This window comes from Scleropages formosus, chromosome 15 (assembly GCF_900964775.1).
Source record: "Scleropages formosus chromosome 15, fSclFor1.1, whole genome shotgun sequence".
NCBI lineage: Eukaryota > Metazoa > Chordata > Actinopteri > Osteoglossiformes > Osteoglossidae > Scleropages > Scleropages formosus.
The window spans coordinates 17,621,904-17,640,900 of record NC_041820.1 but is presented as its reverse complement, the minus strand read 5'-3'; the positions used below and the strand labels follow the sequence as shown (position 1 = coordinate 17,640,900).

The following is an 18,997-nucleotide window of genomic DNA, read 5'->3' as shown; positions in this document are numbered from 1 at the left end:
AGAATACTGTGGCAGGGAGGAAAGGCTTATTATTTACAGAGCAGGCCTCTGAGCTCAAGGGCCCCACCCTGCAACCATGGCCTACTCCTATGGACATCCAACCTCTTTTCAGGCAACCGTGCACAGTAACTGCGGCTCAACAGATATTCACTCAGGTATGGAGGGGAGAGACGGGTCTCCTTGTTCCTGGAAGCTGCACAGCAGTCCTACCCTTTTCAGTGAGTTTTGGGGCAATGCAGTGAGAAAGAATCACTTATTTTACTGAAAAACAACTTCAATGGGTTGACTTCCTGACTGGGGCCTTGGCCCCCAGGGCACCGGAGGGCTCCCCGCAGACCGGATCCAAGACAAATCACCGGCGGTGTGGCGGCGGCAGCCAGCGTGACGGCTTCTGACCAAGACAAACAGCCTCGTTGAAAAAAGGGGAAAAAAAAAATGTTTCCAGCTCATCAAGCCAAGGCTCAAATCTATTGCCTTGGCTTCACACGGAGTCCTGTGTGCAGCACAAGTCTCATCACATTCAAGCACTTCCAGGCAAGAAATTCAACTGAATATTGGGGGAGGAAAGGGTATATGTACATACAGAAGTATATTTGCACATATAGTATGTGTGTTTCCCAGTATAAGAGGTATAGTGAGCAGCATTTTAAAGTGCAGACAATGCAGAAACCCAGGTAGATAGCAGTCTCTGTTCTCCCTCACTGAGCACTGTACCTTGGGAGTTGTGGTTTATTTAATCTCCCTTTGTCCACCCTTGGCCCTGGGGACTGAAGGGTTAGACTGCTGACATAACACTCTGCCCTTAGTGTCCAGAACCTTCCTGCTTTGGACTTTTCCCATCTCCATATCGATTGGGCTTCACAAAGAAGATGCAGGTCAGCAACTAAGTGAATATGTAATGTAACAACCCTCATGAATTTCAGTACTGAGCAATTTATATGAGTATTCACTCATTCCAAACCTAAAATTTCCAGTAAAAATCACTTGAGGACTGAGCAACACTTTGTGCAGGGAATTATTGAAGGGCATGCTGCAGGACAACATAGCAGGAGGGAGCACTTAATACTCAATAGCAGCCTAGTAAAAATGTAGTGCATTTCTACACAGCCAGCTTCAGCTAGACTGCTTTGAAGGGAAAGGGATACCTCTTTGACCAGGGCAGCAAAACTATAGCTAGTAATTAACACCTCAGAAATCTCCATATATGAGGACAGGGCATTACCCTGTTACAATACACTGTGCTGTTCTAAGGACTATGTCATCATACAATGTTTGGTTATAATGCACTTACACACAGCCAGCAATCAGGTTTTGTGCAAAGTAGTGCCCTTAGTGACAGGGGTGACCCAGAATGCTTTGCATTTTGTTACACAAAATATGAGCAGGGTACATGTATCTTACCCCAAGCGGCCCAGCTGTTCGAACTCTGGGACAGGGGGGCCATATGTGTTGATCCGTAGAGGCTGGTAGCGGTATAGAACTTCCTCCATCTGGACCACAGGCTGCAGGGATATTGTCTGGCCCTGCAGAGAGAGGAGGCAATCAGTGGTGAAACCAATGACAGAGGGACAACCTGGGACAGCAGTGACTGATAGTGCTGCTTATCATCACAAAACAAGATTTTGACTGCATTCAGCAGTTTGTTTTGTCAGCTTTTGTTTATAATTAACATTCAGCTAAAGGAGTGGAGTTACCAGAAGGCAGAATTGCAGACATACAGGACAGGTACAGATACCTGGGTATCCCACAGGTTAATGGGAACCATGACCTCCAGAGAGTAAGGCAAGTCCTGAGAAGCCAGCTCAGTGGTAGGAATATGATCCAAGTCATCAACATGTACACCCTACCAGTCATCAGATACGCAGCTAGAATAATAAGTTGGCCACAGGAGGAGATAGATGCCAAGACACAAAACTCCTCACAATGCATGAAGGGTTCCACCTTAAGTCCAGCACCCTGAGACTGTACGATAAGTGAAAAGAGCGGGGGGGGGGCAAGGGTTACTGTGTGTCAGAGCCACTATCCAGGATGAAACAAGGAGCATCCAAGGGTCCATTAGGAAGACATCCCCCCAGGACAAACCTTAAGTGAGTACTTCAGGCAGCAGAAGACAGAGGGTGATGAGGAAGAAAGAGACATAGTGGAAGACCAAGCCTCTCCACAGGCTCTGCCATCAGCCGATAGAGGGAGGGGCTGACATCAAGAAATCCTACCAGTGACTGGAAAAAGCTGGTCTGAAGAACAGCACAGAGGCTCTGATCACGGCAGCACAAGAACAGGCTCTAAGTATCAGATCCACAGGGGCTGGAGTCTACCATAGCAGACAGGACCCAAGGTGCAGGCTGTGCAAAGAGACCCCTGAAAAGTCCAGCACATAGTATATAGGCATAACCAAGTGGCTGGGAACATCTGTGCAGGATACTGACTGGAAGTCCCCAACTGCAAATAGGAGACACCACCAAAGGTGGCTAAAACAGCAGTGCTAAAGTCCTGTGGGACTTCAAAATCCAGACAGACAAGCAGCTGCTGGCCATTCAACCAGACATAGTTGTCGTCGACAAAGAAGAGGGCATAGCAATATCAGAAAGGAGGAGCATGAGAAGATCAAGAAGTACCAAGGGCTGAAGAAAGAATTGGAATGGATGTGGAAGGTGAAGTCCAGAGTGGTCCCAGAGGTAATAGGAGCACTCGGGGCTGTGACCCCCAAACTGAGAGTGTGGCTCCAGCAGATCCCGGAAACAACATCTGAAGTCTCTGTTCAGAAAAGTGCAGTCCTCGGAACAGCTAAGAAACTGCGGAGAACACTCAAACTCCAAGGCCTCTGGTAGAGGACCCGAGCTTGAGGAAGACATACACACCACCCCATGTGGGGGTGAGGAGGAAATTTATATATCACTGTACATACATACACATAGACACACAAGGAAAAAAAAAAGACTCATCCAATTCAATTCACCACAACTGGAAATACTGAAGCAGTCGAGGTGAGTAAATACACAAAGGAGAAGTGTTCATGCAGTGGGGTAGACATACTCTTTGTTTTTGTGTGTTTTGTTGGAGGTCCACTGGGTTGAATCACAGAAAGCAGCACCCACAACCCCTGCTCCAACTGCAACCCGCTACCTGCATGACATCACCGCATGAGACAATGGGCTCCGAATCAGGCTGACCACAACACAGTACCCATGCATTTATACCCCCCCCAGTTAGTTGACAAACAGTGGCTTTCTTTGAAAATGTCGATTCGCAACAGTGAATTTGGTTTGGAATGCCCCTGGCCTCAGCCCCTCTCACAGAAGAAACCCGATACAGCTAGAAAACGCATCTCATGCTGTTATTTCAGCAGCTTCAGTTGGGTTTTGGTTGGTCCTGTCTCCTTGTTCAGGGGGAACTCCACTCCATGCCGACCCCCTTCTGTCAAATCCACATCTGACTGGCACGCTGCATGGGACTGTAGACGTCAATGCAACCAAATGAGAACTAACAACAGGCACAAAGTCTAAACAAATGGTGGCCACACCAGAGTAAGGAGACCGGCTGGCAGCAGCATAAACAACACAAACACAAACATGGACATACGAAAACCAAGAGACAAGCAGTGTGTGTTGCCCAATCCAACCCTCTGGTGTTCTTAAACTTATTACAGATATGCAAAACACTGGTCAGCAAAAATGGCTCCGTGTGAGACATGGAGACAATGTGTGGTCTAATCAATCCAGACCTTGGTAAAGAAATGCACATACACACCCCTGCATAGCAGGGCACCCAACACAAGTCGGCTCACACAAGAAGGGAACTGTATGCAAACCCTGCCACATCTCTCTCTCTCCAACATCTCTCCTACCATGTCAGCAGTCTTTTATTGCCTCACCACAACAGCCTCGGGGAGGGGGGCACGTAAATCTTCCTGTTCAAAGACAGACGGACGAGAGCCAAGCCACATGGATTGTGGAAGGTTGGCCACTATGTGCTGACTGTCCAAGGGCACCTTGCAGGCAGATCAGTGGTGACCGCTGACGCACTGCCCCCCACCCCAACCCCACAAACAGGAGAGACCCATCCGGTCATGCTCTCACCGTCCACATTATTGATCTCATATTCACCCCTTTGCCACATTTACATTTTTTCATTTAGCTGACGCTATATCCCAGCGCAACATTATTCATTTGCTTGGCAGACATTTTTCTCCCAAAATCCCTTGCACAGCTTACAGTTTTACCAATTAATACAGCGGGACATCAGCCAACTTCCACTGTCAAGCCATTCAGGTGTACAATAGAAAAGTCCCTCCTGGACTTTAAATCCGGAACTTCTGAAGTCCGTGGCAGAGCAGCAGAACCCATGACTACGAGCAAGCTACTCTGTATCTGCACAGATACCGCACAGCAGGTGCTCCATCAGGCAGGGAGAGAGCCACATGCACCAGTACAACACAAACACCTCAGACAGCTCCATAAACAGAAGACAACCAGGAGATGTTTTTTTTCTTCCCCCCTACACATTAATAGTGATGTGCTGCAGGCCCCCAAGCTCAAGTCGGAACACTTCGGCAAGGTCCAACAGTTTCTCGTGTACACAGCTTTTAAACGTTCAATCATTAAATCATCACGTACTATTAAAAGCCAGCAAGCTGGGCCCAAGTGCCACGCGGCGTTTCCAGGCGCCTGCTGGTCACTCTGTCAACACAGTGGAGTGTAGCCACAAGGCGGGCTACACACCCCAAATCCCCTGGGTTACCAGAGAAGACATACACCATGGCTCTGGGGCTCAAGGACACATATCTGCTCTGGTCATTAGACAGGACAGACAAATCGATGCCTTGGTTGTACAGGGTGGTGGAACCTTAGGAGGCCCTACACAGATCTCTAAAAAGGACCTTCAGAGAGAAACCAGGAAAATAAAGTTACAAGTGAAAGTAACCTGAAGAAATCCTTCCATTCTCAGTCACCTTCTCCAGGCATCCCAGCACGTGGAGCAGAATGTCCTCCTCCTGAAGAGATAATTACACCCCTCCTGTCAACACACGGCTGAGGAGTAACAAGGAGTGCCTTTATGTGCAGCTAATAGCCCATTCATTTACTTTGAGAGGACAGCCTTATGCCAGCAATCTGCTCCACACAGGACAGGAAAGGGCAGTCTCCAGATGACATCATACCCCCAGGAGCTCACGAGAAGGAATGTCTGGTGTCCCTCTATACGGACGAACGAGCAAAACAGCAAAGACAACCTTTACATCCATCACTCCTTAGACAACACATCCCTAGAATATGAATTTGATCAACTAATTTCTTCCCACTTAATTCAGTTCACATTCACAATACTTTTCCCTCGGCACAGCCTGAGGGCACAGGCTGGAAAAATGCTTCTGTGATTCAACATGAGTCCAGTCTCCTCTACCATATTTTCCTTGTGATGACCAGCAGGTAAGCAGTCATCAGGACCAACTATCTTTGCCAGTAACAGCAATGGACAAGCATGCTCCAATCACACCAATTCCAGTGATAATGAGTGACTGCTGCTGTGGCCGCAAGCCCCAGTGAGAGCTGGAGTAATGGTGCCATAATGGCAGTAACGAGAGGCATTAATGACCAGGAGCCACCTGCGGCAGGGAGAGCCCCCATCTTCCCCCCCACAGCGATTCAGAGAGTGCTTCTTGGGGGGATAAAGGGCTTTGTGCCTTGGGCACACTGAGCTAAAGTAGCAAGTGTGAAAGCTTCTCTTGCACTGTTAAATATAGCAATCCAGCAGCTGCCACTAGCGTTGTGCCCATAAAGCTGACAAGCCCTTTTCCTGCACATCAGATGCACAACTGCCCTCCACATGCTAGTGCCAATCAGGGGTAGGGGTGCTAGAGGAGGGGGTAACTGTGCAATGTCTCTATCCTGCAACCAGAGAAAGAGCAAAAGGCAGGCACTCTGTTCGCCTCTGGCTCCGAGGAACCTTGTGATGCATGAAGGAGCAATGGGTATGGCTTCACACACTGTGGCCATGCACGTGCTTCTCCACACACACACACACACACACACACACACACACACACACTGAAATAAGGCCCAAGACAACAGGTTTTACAGAAAACACAATCCGGCACAGTGCTTCTGTAGGAGTACAGGACATTCGTCCTCTGGCAATCACCTTTTCCTTCACTCTCCTTAGTTCTGGTTGCACTTATAGCACTCCAGTGGCTGGCAGGGCACAGCTTTCAAAGTTTTACCCTTTCTGTGCAAGTCTGTGGAGGCCATCGCCCTCAATCCCTCAAGAAATTGTGTTTGAAACAGTTCAAATCTGCATGACACATTTTCACAAAGCAAACACCAAAGCTGCCCTGCCTTCTGTTGCAATGCCCTCCAGAGTGACCTCCACGGAGGTAGCTTCACAAAGAACTTGCTCAACCTGTTCCAGTGAGGCAGTTGTTTCGGCAATACTTCCCCCCCCCCCCCCCCTTTCTCTTTTACTTCACAGGCTCTCCAATCACACATTACGTAGCTCTCTCAAGAGTACAACCTCAGTCTTAAGCTGAGGTTTGCAATGTGTTTCATGCCCAATTTTTTATCCCCTAAACCCCCTCTTGTGCTCTGTTCCCTTCTTTATCCCTTTTCTCTCTCATACATGAGCATGTGGGACAAAAGTTTTCACAAAAAAAGTGCCTGCATCACAGCCTAATTTTTCAGTGTGAATGGAGTTTTCAGACACATGCAAACACATACACAACTGATGAATGATGTGTTGCATGAAATCTCATAAAGGCAGAGCAGAAAGTGAAGGTCAGGCACTCTGGGCTCACTTTGGTTGGTCTTGTGTGGTAAGCGAGTAAGTACTCAGATTAGACACACATACACATCAATTAACTCACTAAGTCTCAAAAAAATACCATGGGTTCTGTACAAGTATGGATGATACCAACATCATGGTGCTGCTGGCAATTAGCCCATATTTGACTGTCAAATACAAGCTCAGTCAAAGCGGGTCTGCCATCACCAGCACTTAGGCCATGTAGCAACCGTCATGCAGAAGCAAGGGTGTGGGCTGACTTGGTGATGGAAGCCCCATGAAAGGTGGCTGGATTCTTAGGAGGTCAGACTGGCCAGGGCATGGAAGCAACAGACAACTGCTAGGCCAAAAACACACAGCTACATAGGCACAGAGCCAGTGATTGCTGATGATATTCTGTCAAGTAACAGCACAAAAGGATGCCCTGAACATAGGGCTGGCATTACATAGTTGTACAGGCTCATGCATACACAGATATGGGAATGCCAAAAGTCATTGTCTGTCTGTGTGTGTGTGTGTGTGTGTGTGTGTATTTCCAAGCATAGGACTCAGCTTCACTGACTTGAATAAGCACCTCAACATGTATCTTATGTGGAGTGTCAGCCCAGTGCCAACTCCTACTACCGCTGCAGCCTAAGTCTGCTGGAGCACCACAAAGCTGGGCTTCATGGGCAAGACCAGACCTGTCCCACCACCTCCTGCTTATGGGCAGGGCTGCCACACCTGGACAAGCCCCAGCCTCCACACTGCTCCCTGCCCTGGGACACAAACCACAGCCCCTCCCCGGCCCAAAGGCATCCTCCAATGGGACCACACATCGAGCAAGATGGGCAGCATGAGAGGAACAGACGGGCACAGCACCTCACAGGAGATCCACGACAAGACTGGCAGCTGTTCTCATCACAAAAAAATACATTTTTCAAAGTTCAACAAGTCGCTATAACAAGAACTACACAAATTAGAGAACTGATTAAGCGCTGCAAAGGGAATTTACCATGAAATGTGTAAGCTCTAGAAGGGGCAGCTATACTCTAACAGGGTGACACAGCACACCACAACTGACAACTCAAGTTGAAAACCTACCCCATCCTCACAACACCGAAACAGTAGCATGGCTGTTTCCTCCTCCACTTCAGCTTAGCCTTCATGGCATGACTAACAGCATGACCCAACTCCCTCCCCCAATGGCCCTGAGGTGTCTCAGCAAAAGTTGGGATGGGGGCTTATCCAGAAGGCTCACCTTGAGGATCTGTTTCATACACTGGTGCTGCAACTTCAATGTGCAAATGACACATGTAAACCACTTTGCAATTCAAAAGTTCCTAGTAGACGAGAAAAAAGGGATGCACGTTTGGTTATTCTACTGATCAATTAAAAAGGGTGTCAAGGTCACAAATGAACAAATGAAGTAGAAAGGCTACAGGCACAAAAAAAAACCTTTTCCACTGAAAACCACCACAATCTGAACTCAAACCAAATTAAACAGCAGCACAGTATTTGCTGCTTCTGGCATCGTTTGGGGGTGATGAAACCCCACCCCTTCCCTCTGCTGAGGCTCCAGGACTCCATATTGCCACAGCTCCCCAAAACCACGGCTCCACCCCAGCACTCTGCATCACTGGAAAACCCAGGACACTGCTGGTCTGCTCTCCATGCAGACGAGTACCAAGACAAGACAAATATGTACATACATAGAGCCTGGAGCCAAAGACAACAGCCCTGACAGTTCCTCTCCATCAGCAAGTTTCCTAATACTGCACTTACCACGGATCAACTCGTGACAGCAGAGCTGCACTGAGAAACAAAGCAGATCCCCGTGGAACACTCCAGAAGCCCTGTGGTTTCCAGCTAAGGAAACAACAGTACCTTTCCCAAGAGGAACTGCTGGGGCTGATCTAGCTTTCTGAAACCCATTTTCCTGGATCATGTTGGGCCTTTGCAGGACCTATTGGGCCAAGCAGGTGACACCATAAAGGACACAGGTGGAACTGCTCATGGCCTGTTCCCCGTTTCTCTTAGCGTACGAGTGTGTCATACCACCCACTTCAATGGAACAAAGCCCATTCTGCTCGTGTTCATTCATCGTCCCAACAGGCCGTGGGGCATGGAGCAGGGAGCTGGCATTTATCTGTTTTAATGTGCACAAGCTCCTCCCCCACTCGTCATGGCTTAGTGGGGGTATTTTCTCTAAGTGAACATCTGAGAGGTGCTGAAAGGGGTTTGCAGCGTTCCAGATGGGTGCCACTGCTCACCCGTGACTATCAGTGGTGAGCATGTACCTGCTTGCGCTCGCCTCTGCTCCTGCGTTTCATGAACGCCTGGAGACAGCGAACAGAAGCACAAGCTTTCCACAGACAAAGTGGGAGTGGGTGTATGGAGAACCCCCAAGATTACAGGTTCTGTGGCAAAGCAAGGGGTTACAGCCCTTTGCTCTTTCCAAAGCAGCACAGTGGTTTGTAAAACTATACACTTGGTTGATGCAAAGATTAAAATCTATGTAACATGTGTTCTGCTTAACTAAATCACTCCAACTCTACACTAAAACTACAGTAATTTCAGGGAAATTACATAAAATGTTTTCTGAATGTGCTGTCCTATTGACCCAATTTAAAAAAGGAAAGCTAATACCTTGATTTCTTCAGATGAAATGAGACAAGCCTGTGGACACACGTACACTATGTTCCCTGCTCCAAAGGCCTCCATACCTCTCCTCTCAGATGCGTTTGCTTTGCACACATCTATTACCTTTCCCGGATGTCCTTATTTTGCCTCCTAGTTGTGGCATATGAGGGTTGAGCTCGGATTTTCCTTATGCTTCACTTCTCTGTGAAACATTTACACACCTTTCTCACCAAGGGGAGGGCCAAGAGGCCTATCTGATCTGGTAAGAATGAGTAAATCATGGAGGAGGAAATGAGACTTGCTGCCAGACAAAGGTAGTGGAGGACAGCGGAATGTGAACTCGGTGGCTCCCATGCTGACGCAGCCTCTGTCCCACAGTACACATACAGCATTTCAGGATGGAGGTCATCCACATGTGGCAGCCATATTAGCACACACCAATGGACTCCAGCGTCACAACACAGACAAGCAGTGAAAATGAAGCCCCTGGGATGGATGGATGGATACAACCAACTTTATTGTCATTGCATAATACAAGTACACAGCAACAAAATGCAGTTTAGCATCTACCAGAAGTGCAAATAGTAGAATTGTGCAAATGAACAAGTGCAGTTAAAAATAAGAAATTTATGCACATCAAGTAAATAAAATAGGATATGGCAGAGAGTATGTACAGAAACAGTGAAAATGAAGCCCCTGGGATGTTGCAGCATCACACCACCAACGAGCCTGATGCTGTCAGCAACCCACCCTTCTACCTACCAACCTCTACTCACCATCGGAATCCCCGTGGAAAAGATGGTGGGCTTGACGACCTGCCGTTGTATTTCGATCTGAGTCTCCAGCTGAGCGGCCCGGTCCTTGTGCTGAGCCAGGAGCAACATGGCAGGTAGCCGTGAACTCTCCTACAGTGACAGGAGGAAGAGGTCAACAGAAGCAGCACAAACACTGCAGTGTTACTGAGGGCTCAATTAACTGCGATTTCTCCTATGGCTGCCCTCTATTTCCCAACCACAAATCAGCACATACCAATAAACTACAGTGAAACACTCGCATCAGTGCGCAGGGTCTAAGAGGGTTTTTAACAGTGTTTTAGAACCAACATTGTACATGCTGTCGCAGAACTACAGACCAAGATGGGATGTCTGTTTCATTTTGGAGAACCTCCAGCTCTCAGCAAGGACACTGGCTTGGTTCCAGTCACTCTCAATGGACATCCCTGGGATTAGTAAACAGAGGGCTGTGCAGGACGTTATACACATCCCCCTCATTCATTGTGGAAGGACAGCATCTTAGTCTCTTTTTCTAGTACCAAGTACAGTGTCATAGTAAACTTGGGATATGTTGATGGGAGATGTGTGCATGGACATAGAGTAGCTCCAACATACAGATCAATGCCATACACATGTATGAAATGTGAGCTGTGAATTTGTTGTAAGGGAGCTCCCTCAGTACTACACATGGACTATACACCAAATATGGACCTGCACCTGTTTCACTAGAACAAACAGCTGGGCACAGCACTTATGTAAAGTACCACAACTGACTCGAAGGACAGTAGCGTCATGCTACCTGAGAACACAAAGACCATGGAAGTCAAAGAGTGGCATGACACTGTGTTCGAGACTTTGACCGTGTTCCTCATCTCCACTTGGTAGACATGAATTATTCATTTGCTGATGCTCTCATTTAAAGTAAATTACAAACTGGAAGCCATTAATAGATGCAGAGCAGGAAGCGTGTCTCACCAGCTCATCTAGAAGGGCCTGCTTCTTCTTCTTCTTTGCCAGCAGCTGTCTTTGCTCCTCCTGCAGTGTATCCAGCCTCCGCTGCTCAGTCTCCTTTTGCTCCAGCATCAGCAGCTCCTCCAGCTCCTCCTGTTCCCGCGTCTGGAAAACAGGTGGGGGATTAGGGAGATCTGCTCATTTCACCACCAGCACCCCAAACACCCTTTGCATGTGCCATCAGCCTGGTATGTCTGTGTATTGAGGTTCTTACATGTGAACAGGAGCTGGGCTCCCATTTCAAACTGAAACACGAACATCAGGAACTGCAGGGGGGTCAGCCGAGGACGAGGACCCAGAGGGCATTGAGACAGGCACTCACCAGCTTGGCCTTGTTCCTCTGAATGATATCTCTGTTCTCCCTCTGGTAGTGCTCCATGAGCCGCTTGGTGTTCTCCACGTCTATGTTGTTTGTCAGATTAAAGACTGCACAACCACACACACCACAGACACAAAGGATATGACCTTTGCCTTAATGCCATTTAAAATGACTTTTTTTTTTTTTTTAAATGCCAGGTAACAGGTAAAAATTTTTATTTTTTTTTTCCCAGCAAATATCTGGCAATTCTTTATGATCAAGTGAAAGCCTAAATAAAGTTCTGCAAGCTACTGTCACACAGAACATCACAGGAAAGTCAGCAGCTACAGCAGCTCACCTATTTCCTCCACCTGCTCTAAGTAGTCATTGTACTGCCGCAAGTTGGGGAAGTCTGTCTCTCTTTTGTTGTATCTGCACAGGAGAACAAGCGTTATAAATATGGGTCAGCATACAGCCGACTCAGGGTTGACTATCTCATAGCCTCTACACGGCCTTTCACAGCCAGCCTATAATTTAATTGGAGCGACTGACGAGGCCCATCCACTTTCCCTGAAAGTGATTTCCAACCATCATTCCTCCACGAACTAAGTGAACACAATGGAAGTAAAGTGGGGTGTTCTATATGATTAAAGGCGACTAAATTCTGCCACACCACAAAGACAGGGTGGAAACCGGTTGCGACTGCAGCACACACAAACACACCCACACAAACATACAAAAACCAAACAATTGTAAACGCAGAAAAGAAAACAACACAAACTAGAACAGCTGCTCCAGTGGGTTTTTTTTAATGAATGAATGAATGAATGAATAAAACCAACATTACCCAAAACTGCCCATACATCCAGATCTTGCCACCAAGAAAGAAACTGGACGGAGAGGTGATGAGTATTTACCATACATCTAAATTTAGGTAACTTTAAATGTCTTTAGATTAATGCATACAACATATCAATGCCAAGATGATGGAGGTAAATAAACCACTATTGGACATGCTGTCCGTGTATGGCATTGTTCTTCTCGGAAGCAGACAATGAAGGCGGGGTTTAGTCTGGCTGGGAAATGCCCATCGCGGCTGTTTACAGTCTGTGGGGCTCTTTGCAGCCCTTCGTGGTGGGGGATTGTCTACAAAATAAACACCTTCATTACTGAGACAAAGGCAGCTTAACAGAAGGGAGGGACGCAGCTCCACTTAGCCCTACTCAGCCCCACCCAGCCCACGACCCCACTCACATCTTCAGCACCTTCTTGCGGATCTCAACCTCCTTGTCCACAGCTGGGTCCTCAAACAGCTGCACGCGGAAGTTGCTCTTCCTGAGCGGTGTGTCGCACTGCACGCAGTTCCCTGAACCGCGTACGAACAGCATCTCCACGCAGCTCTCGCACCTGGGGGCAAGAGGGCACACCTGTTTTTACCTGGAGCTCTCGCTCAAGTTTAATACACACAATCACACACCAGCACCCAGTCATTCCCACAAACATATACCTCCTTCAATACCTGCTTGTACAGTGAAAGGACTGTGCTGCCTGCTACAGCACTGAACACGTGACATGATGTTTAGTCGCAGTTCTCTGTGGGACTTCACTTTGCTCAGGACTGGATAATTACTCTCTACTTCCACCATTCAACATCAAATCATCTCTCCTGTGTTTTATGCACCTACTCGAACGATGAACATCGGTGCATCAAGTGTAAAGTAACAACTAGGTTTATTTAATCACATGTCTGCAGCCATGTCTCTCTCTTAATGTAACGCACAAATTGTATTTTTGCTGAGATGTAAATCGCTTTGGAGAAAAGCATCTGCAAAATGAATAAATGTAATAAATGTAATATCCACCTGTCCAGTGCAGGGTTACGGCAATCCAATCCAGGGTACACCTTGGATGGAATGTCAGTACAGTACAGGCCAATGAGACACACACACACACACACACACACACACACACACACACACACACACACACACACACACACAGGACAATTTAGAGTCACATATTCATCTAAAATATATCTTTGGACTGTGGGAAGAAACCCATGCAAACGGGGAGAAAATGCAAACCCCATATGGTCTGAGCTGGATTCAAACCCAGATCCAAACCCTAATCTCAGGAACTTTGAGGCACCAGCACTACCTGCTGCACAAACTTGCTGCTCTACTTTTACAATTTTTTCAGGCAAAAGGGGAATTTTGGGAAGAAAATTGGAGAAGTTTGTTTCTGAAGTGTGTTCAGGAACTTTGTAGATGGGCTGTGTTTCCTGCCCCATGTCAGGGGCTGCAAGCCATACCACAGAACTTGTTTTCTGAAACATACTGTGCTTGTTTCCAAAACCACTGACAGCAAACTGTCAGAAAAAGTACCAAGTCCCAGTACCCAAACTCAGAGCCAGAAGCAAGGAAGAACAATGTGACTTTTTATCCTTTCGACACAACTGTTCGCTTTTCCCTTTTTTTGCAGTTCTTGCAAAGAACAACCTTGAGAAGCCCTTTGGAAGTGTTTTACATTACCAAGTCATAAATCAGCTCCAATACAATTTTCAGAACATGAAAGAGCACGGTGTCAATTAGGACAAACAAACCTTTGTGAGAGTTTATTTCTACAACAATTAACAACAGCTTTGGGTAAAAGAGAAAAACCGCAGTTTTCAGAATAAACAAGCTGGTGTTAGTCAGAACCAGACAAGACACATACTTTAGGGAAACAAATTTAGATCTCAATGACTGTCGTCACTATCCCACTTGTTTTGCCCATGTACAGGAGCATTATGCAGGGGGGTCAGAAAGGTCAGTTCCCTATGTGCCATGAGCTGGTCAGGGTGTCAACAAGACAGAAATTCCTGGGGTATGAGGAGGGATGGTCCTCCAGGCAGATAACTGGGCTTAACGTGCTACGGCTGCTATTAGCGGGGCGGAGGCCCAGGCTGACGGACGGACAGCTGGAACAATGCGTGCGTCAATTACTGTTCCCTTGCTAATGCCAAAAAAGAGGACGACACCAGCTTGAGCTGTTCAGAGCGCAGCAAGCCCAGCATCAAACAGACAGCTGTTCCCATAGCAACCCTACACACCTTTGCAATGAACATCAATCACTCTCAACCTGACTACAAAGCTTAAGGACAAGGCAAACCACATCAATCTCCCTTAAGAGAAAAGCTTCAACTGAGTGGTGCTGGAGTTTTCTGTTTTTAACAGGGGAGGGTCAACATTTGCTCATTTTACTCCCCTAATACATTTGTTTATTCATTTAGAAGATGCTCTTCTCCAAAGTAACTTCCTATGAGCACCATGTAGTGTTATGAGTGTGCACACACAGTATTCACTCAAGGTAACTTACACTGCAAGATACAACTTTTAGAATCACCAATGTAAAAGAACAGCAGGTCCTTTAACTGTGGGAAGAAACCAGAGCACCCGGAGGAATCCCACGGAGACAACATGCAAACCTGCACGGACAGATTGGGGAGTGAACCCACGTCCTCTCACACCACATAGGCGCCGTGAGACACCAGCGCTACTCGCTGTGCTACCATGCTGCCCACCTTTTTTCACAAATGTCCTTTTCTTGAATGGTTCTAAAAGCAGAGGATACATCCCCACCATCCTGACACTTATCATGTGATGTGTCCATCACACCCACAAGTCTGATGTGGAATGTTCCATTGCAAGCTCACTTAAAATGGTGCTTTTCAAGTGTTTCGTTCCATCAATGGACTCAAATTATAATAGTTGAATTACTGTGGAAAACTTCATAGTCAAAGTGAAGTCAATTAAGATAAAACCAAGGGGACACAAACTGCAATGTATTACCTCAATGCCACATCAGCACAAGTCAGAGCGGGCTGAGCAAACCAATGATGGCGTGAACTGCTGCGATGTGGATTTTAACTGTTTACATACATAATGGTGATCCGGGAGAGGCCAGCCCAGTTCTGCTAGGTACTTGAGGGAGCGTATCCCACCCAGGAACCAGCTGAAGGCAATGGGGATGCACAGCGCAGCTCTGCTGGGGCAGATGTTCCACTTTCCCCCCAGGCAACAGGAGGCTCCAGCGACCCCGACATATGGAAGGCCTCAGCAAGTCCCGGCCAGCCCACAAAGAGCCCTTTCACGTTGGTAGCAAGAGCCAAACGAAGGGCCCCTCTCTACCGGTCCTTTTGGGACTCCAAAATGGGGGGTGGGTATAGGCAAAATTCAAACAAAAATCAACACAGACCTGACTTGTTCAGAAATGAAAATGTACAAAGACTCTCCAACTACTCACTGATCTAGGGCAGTACACACAACACACACACACACACACACACACACACACACACACACCTCAGAGTGATTCAGTAGTCACGCGACAAGTGCGACGTACTAACGCATCAATTGTGGTCACACTCTTCAAACCGCATTCTCTATGCATGGAGATGCTGTGTCACCACCCACCTGTCCCAACAGCCACGCAGATCAAACCCCCCCGAAAAAGGTTATTGGGGGGCATCATGTTTGTGCCAGCTCCCCCTAACAGTGGTGACTATCCTAAACTAAGCACCTCCCCCAGGCAGCCCTACTGCTCCCACAGGTGAGCAGCTTATCTCTAGGAGTGGCCTGCTCTCCATCACCTGTAGGCCAGTTCTAATCTGACCATCTGCAGCTGTCAGCAAGGTGACAAAGGCAGCGGGGCCAAACTCAGCACACAGGAACCCCTGCAGGCCACTCTCCACGCCCGCAAGTGCACGCACGCGCACACACACACACAGAATACCAAAAATACACTAATCTCTCTCCTTCTGCCTTACACACAAACCCCTGAGGCCAGATCATCTCAATTAAAGAATAAATACAGAAACACACTGCCACAAACTCACGTAATACACAAATAGTTATAATCACTCCAAACACACACAAACACAGATCAATGAGAACTGTGTAAACATAAACACAAACACACTCTACGACACAAAGAGCTTTTCTGTGCACGTGCATTCATATGCACAAGGTCACCTTCTCCTTCAGCACCCTATCTGAAGCATCCTGTATATAAAACTCAAGATTTGCTGAGTGGTCCCCAAAGAGGCATAATGCTCAAAAATCTGGACACATGAGGGGTGTTTCTTGTGTGTAACATTCAAGGACTACCTGGAAGGTTTGAAAACAAGCTTTGGAAATTCACGTAAAAAGGGATACATCGCACGTATGAATGTAGAATGTTTATTCCTTTGCACGGTTTTCTATTCACCTGGAGCAGCACTGTGAAATACCCACATTTTACACTAGTCTTCATCTGAGAGGATTTTGCCGAGTTCATAACAAAGATCCTGGTAAACTGGGCAAGGTCTCGAAGAGCTCAGAAGTACAGCTGGCAAGTTTTACCCAGCAAGAAGACATGCAATTCATTTAAATAAAAAATAAAAACACAAATAACTTCATTCTCATCCACTTTGTAATATTCATGCTCGAGAATACAAAACAGACAAGTGAGAAACAAGAAGACAGGACAGATGAGGAAAAATCAAGAAAAAAAGCCGTAAGACTGAGCAAGGCTCCCCTGAGGCCACCATGGTAAAGCAATAGTCCATGTCCGCAGACCCGCTCGAGGCACAGAATGCTACCTGGCCCCTTGGAGACTGTGCCAGTGGACGTCAACTGTGGACTTGCCAATGGGGGCCAAATGCAAAAGGACAAACGAGTGCGTCATTGTGCACAGGTCATAAACGGCAGTGTCCCCGGTGATGTGACACTGAATATGCTGCGGGTTTAATTTTAGATGTCAGCCATTCTGCATGCCACTCTGGACTGGAACAGCTTCACAGGGCAAAGAGACAGAGCCCTGCCCAGGGACACAAAGGCAGGCAGGCAATCCAGCAGGTACGTGAAAATGACAGAAAGACGAATATCCTAACAGAAAGGCGCAGCTAAAGAGACTAAAAAGGCAAACGGAGCAGCAGGCGGAGGAATCAACGAAGCAACGAGACAACAAGTCAAGAAGACACCTATTACAATTTCATTTATTCATCTGACACCTTCGTCCAAGATCTTGGGTTCGAGTCCTGCTTGGGGTGCCTTATGATGGACTGGCGTCCCATCCTGGGTGTGTCCCCTCTCCCTCCAGCCTTACACCCTGTGTTGCTGGGTTAGGCTCCAGCATGCCACAACCCTGCTCGGGATAGGCAGTTTCAGATAGTGTGTGTGTATAGACAGGTAAATCTTTAATATCCGCCAGAGAGCAGGACCCGGCCAAACCCGCTGCACCACCATGCCTCCCTTCCTGTGCATACAGCCGGATAATTTACCGTATCAATTCAGGGCAAAAACCTTGCTCAAGGCTATTACAGGAGGAGCCGGGATTCAAAAACAGGATGTTTCCACTTGCAAGGCTGCAACAGCCCGAGCAAAGTGTCACCAGCTCCCCCCCACAAAGTTAGACTGTAAGGCTACAAATATACAGAGTTCAGGAGTCGCAAATGGCAGCAAATACTAAGCACACTCATTATGACACTTTAGTGAGAACCGAGATGCATTTTTCACCCCTGGAGGCTCATCCTGAATAGTTTAGGGGCTTTTAATGGAAAGCAGAAGCAGACCAATGGCAGACAGGCTTGACCCTCATGTCAAACTGGAACCAGACTGACAAGTCAAATCAAACGCCACTGAGTTGATACTAGTGGGGTAACAACTGCTCAGTCACTGTTGGGGACCGAAACCAACTAGAATGGTACTGCAGAAACACAAAATATTGGGCATTTAGGCTTGTCAACACTGCGCCACCTCGTCTAGGGAACTGTTTTACAGCATTAAAGAAACTTCTAACCCGAGTAACCTCTTTCCACTCGAGTGGAGAACGAGTTAACGGAATGCAACCTGTGTCCTGTCAGGCTAATATTTTACCTGTATGCATTTCCCCCCCCCCCCGACACCTGTCATTTGAGACGGTGTGTAATGTAAACCCCGGCGCGTTGCGGATTCCACACCTCCAGACCTCCTGGAGGAGGTACCGCTCTGCCATACCGATTCATCTCTCTTAATAATCATGTTTCCACTGCTGCTGCACATTTCATTTCGACCGACCAGCGACGGCCACTCAACGACAGGACTTAAACCCACACACACACACGCATCGACGTCGGGTATGGGGTTGGAGGCACTTACAGCGTGTGTCCGCACACGTTCACCATCAGTTTTAGAGACGGGTTCCTGTATTTCGTCGTCTTACAGCGCGGACAGCTCTGGTCGTCCATACTTGCAGCAACCGTGCGAATTACTTTTCGATGCAACGTATGTACGAAGCAGCGGTTCCAAACAAACCGCCAACCGGAAGCGACGGGTGGCTTCACGGTGTATAAGTACCGGGCTGCAACAACGGCTCGCAACCAGTGGTTCCGGTTTTTCGTTCCGCTGCTCTCGCGCCGGAGAACTCCAAGCGAAACACATTTGTAAACGTCCTTTTGTACCTTTTATTGTTTATTTGTAAACAAAATCCGGTTACTTCACTGAGGCGGAAAATGGAAAAAAGC

General features: G+C 47.4%; 1 protein-coding gene across 1 annotated transcript in view; it reads right to left on the bottom strand.

Moving 5' to 3' along the window:
• Positions 1-18,801, bottom strand: part of mnat1 (MNAT1 component of CDK activating kinase) — a 28,373-nt gene extending 9,572 nt beyond the window's left edge. Inside the window, exons 1-7 of the mRNA XM_018727608.2 lie at positions 18,633-18,801; positions 12,730-12,882; positions 11,834-11,907; positions 11,500-11,603; positions 11,142-11,282; positions 10,170-10,298; positions 1,402-1,523 (exon numbers count right to left, since the gene is read on the bottom strand). Of these exons, the coding sequence (XP_018583124.1) occupies positions 1,402-1,523; positions 10,170-10,298; positions 11,142-11,282; positions 11,500-11,603; positions 11,834-11,907; positions 12,730-12,882; positions 18,633-18,721 (812 nt within the window). The 5' untranslated portion in view covers positions 18,722-18,801. The remainder of the gene's footprint in view (positions 1-1,401; positions 1,524-10,169; positions 10,299-11,141; positions 11,283-11,499; positions 11,604-11,833; positions 11,908-12,729; positions 12,883-18,632) is intronic.
• Positions 18,802-18,997: the final 196 nt, after the last annotated feature.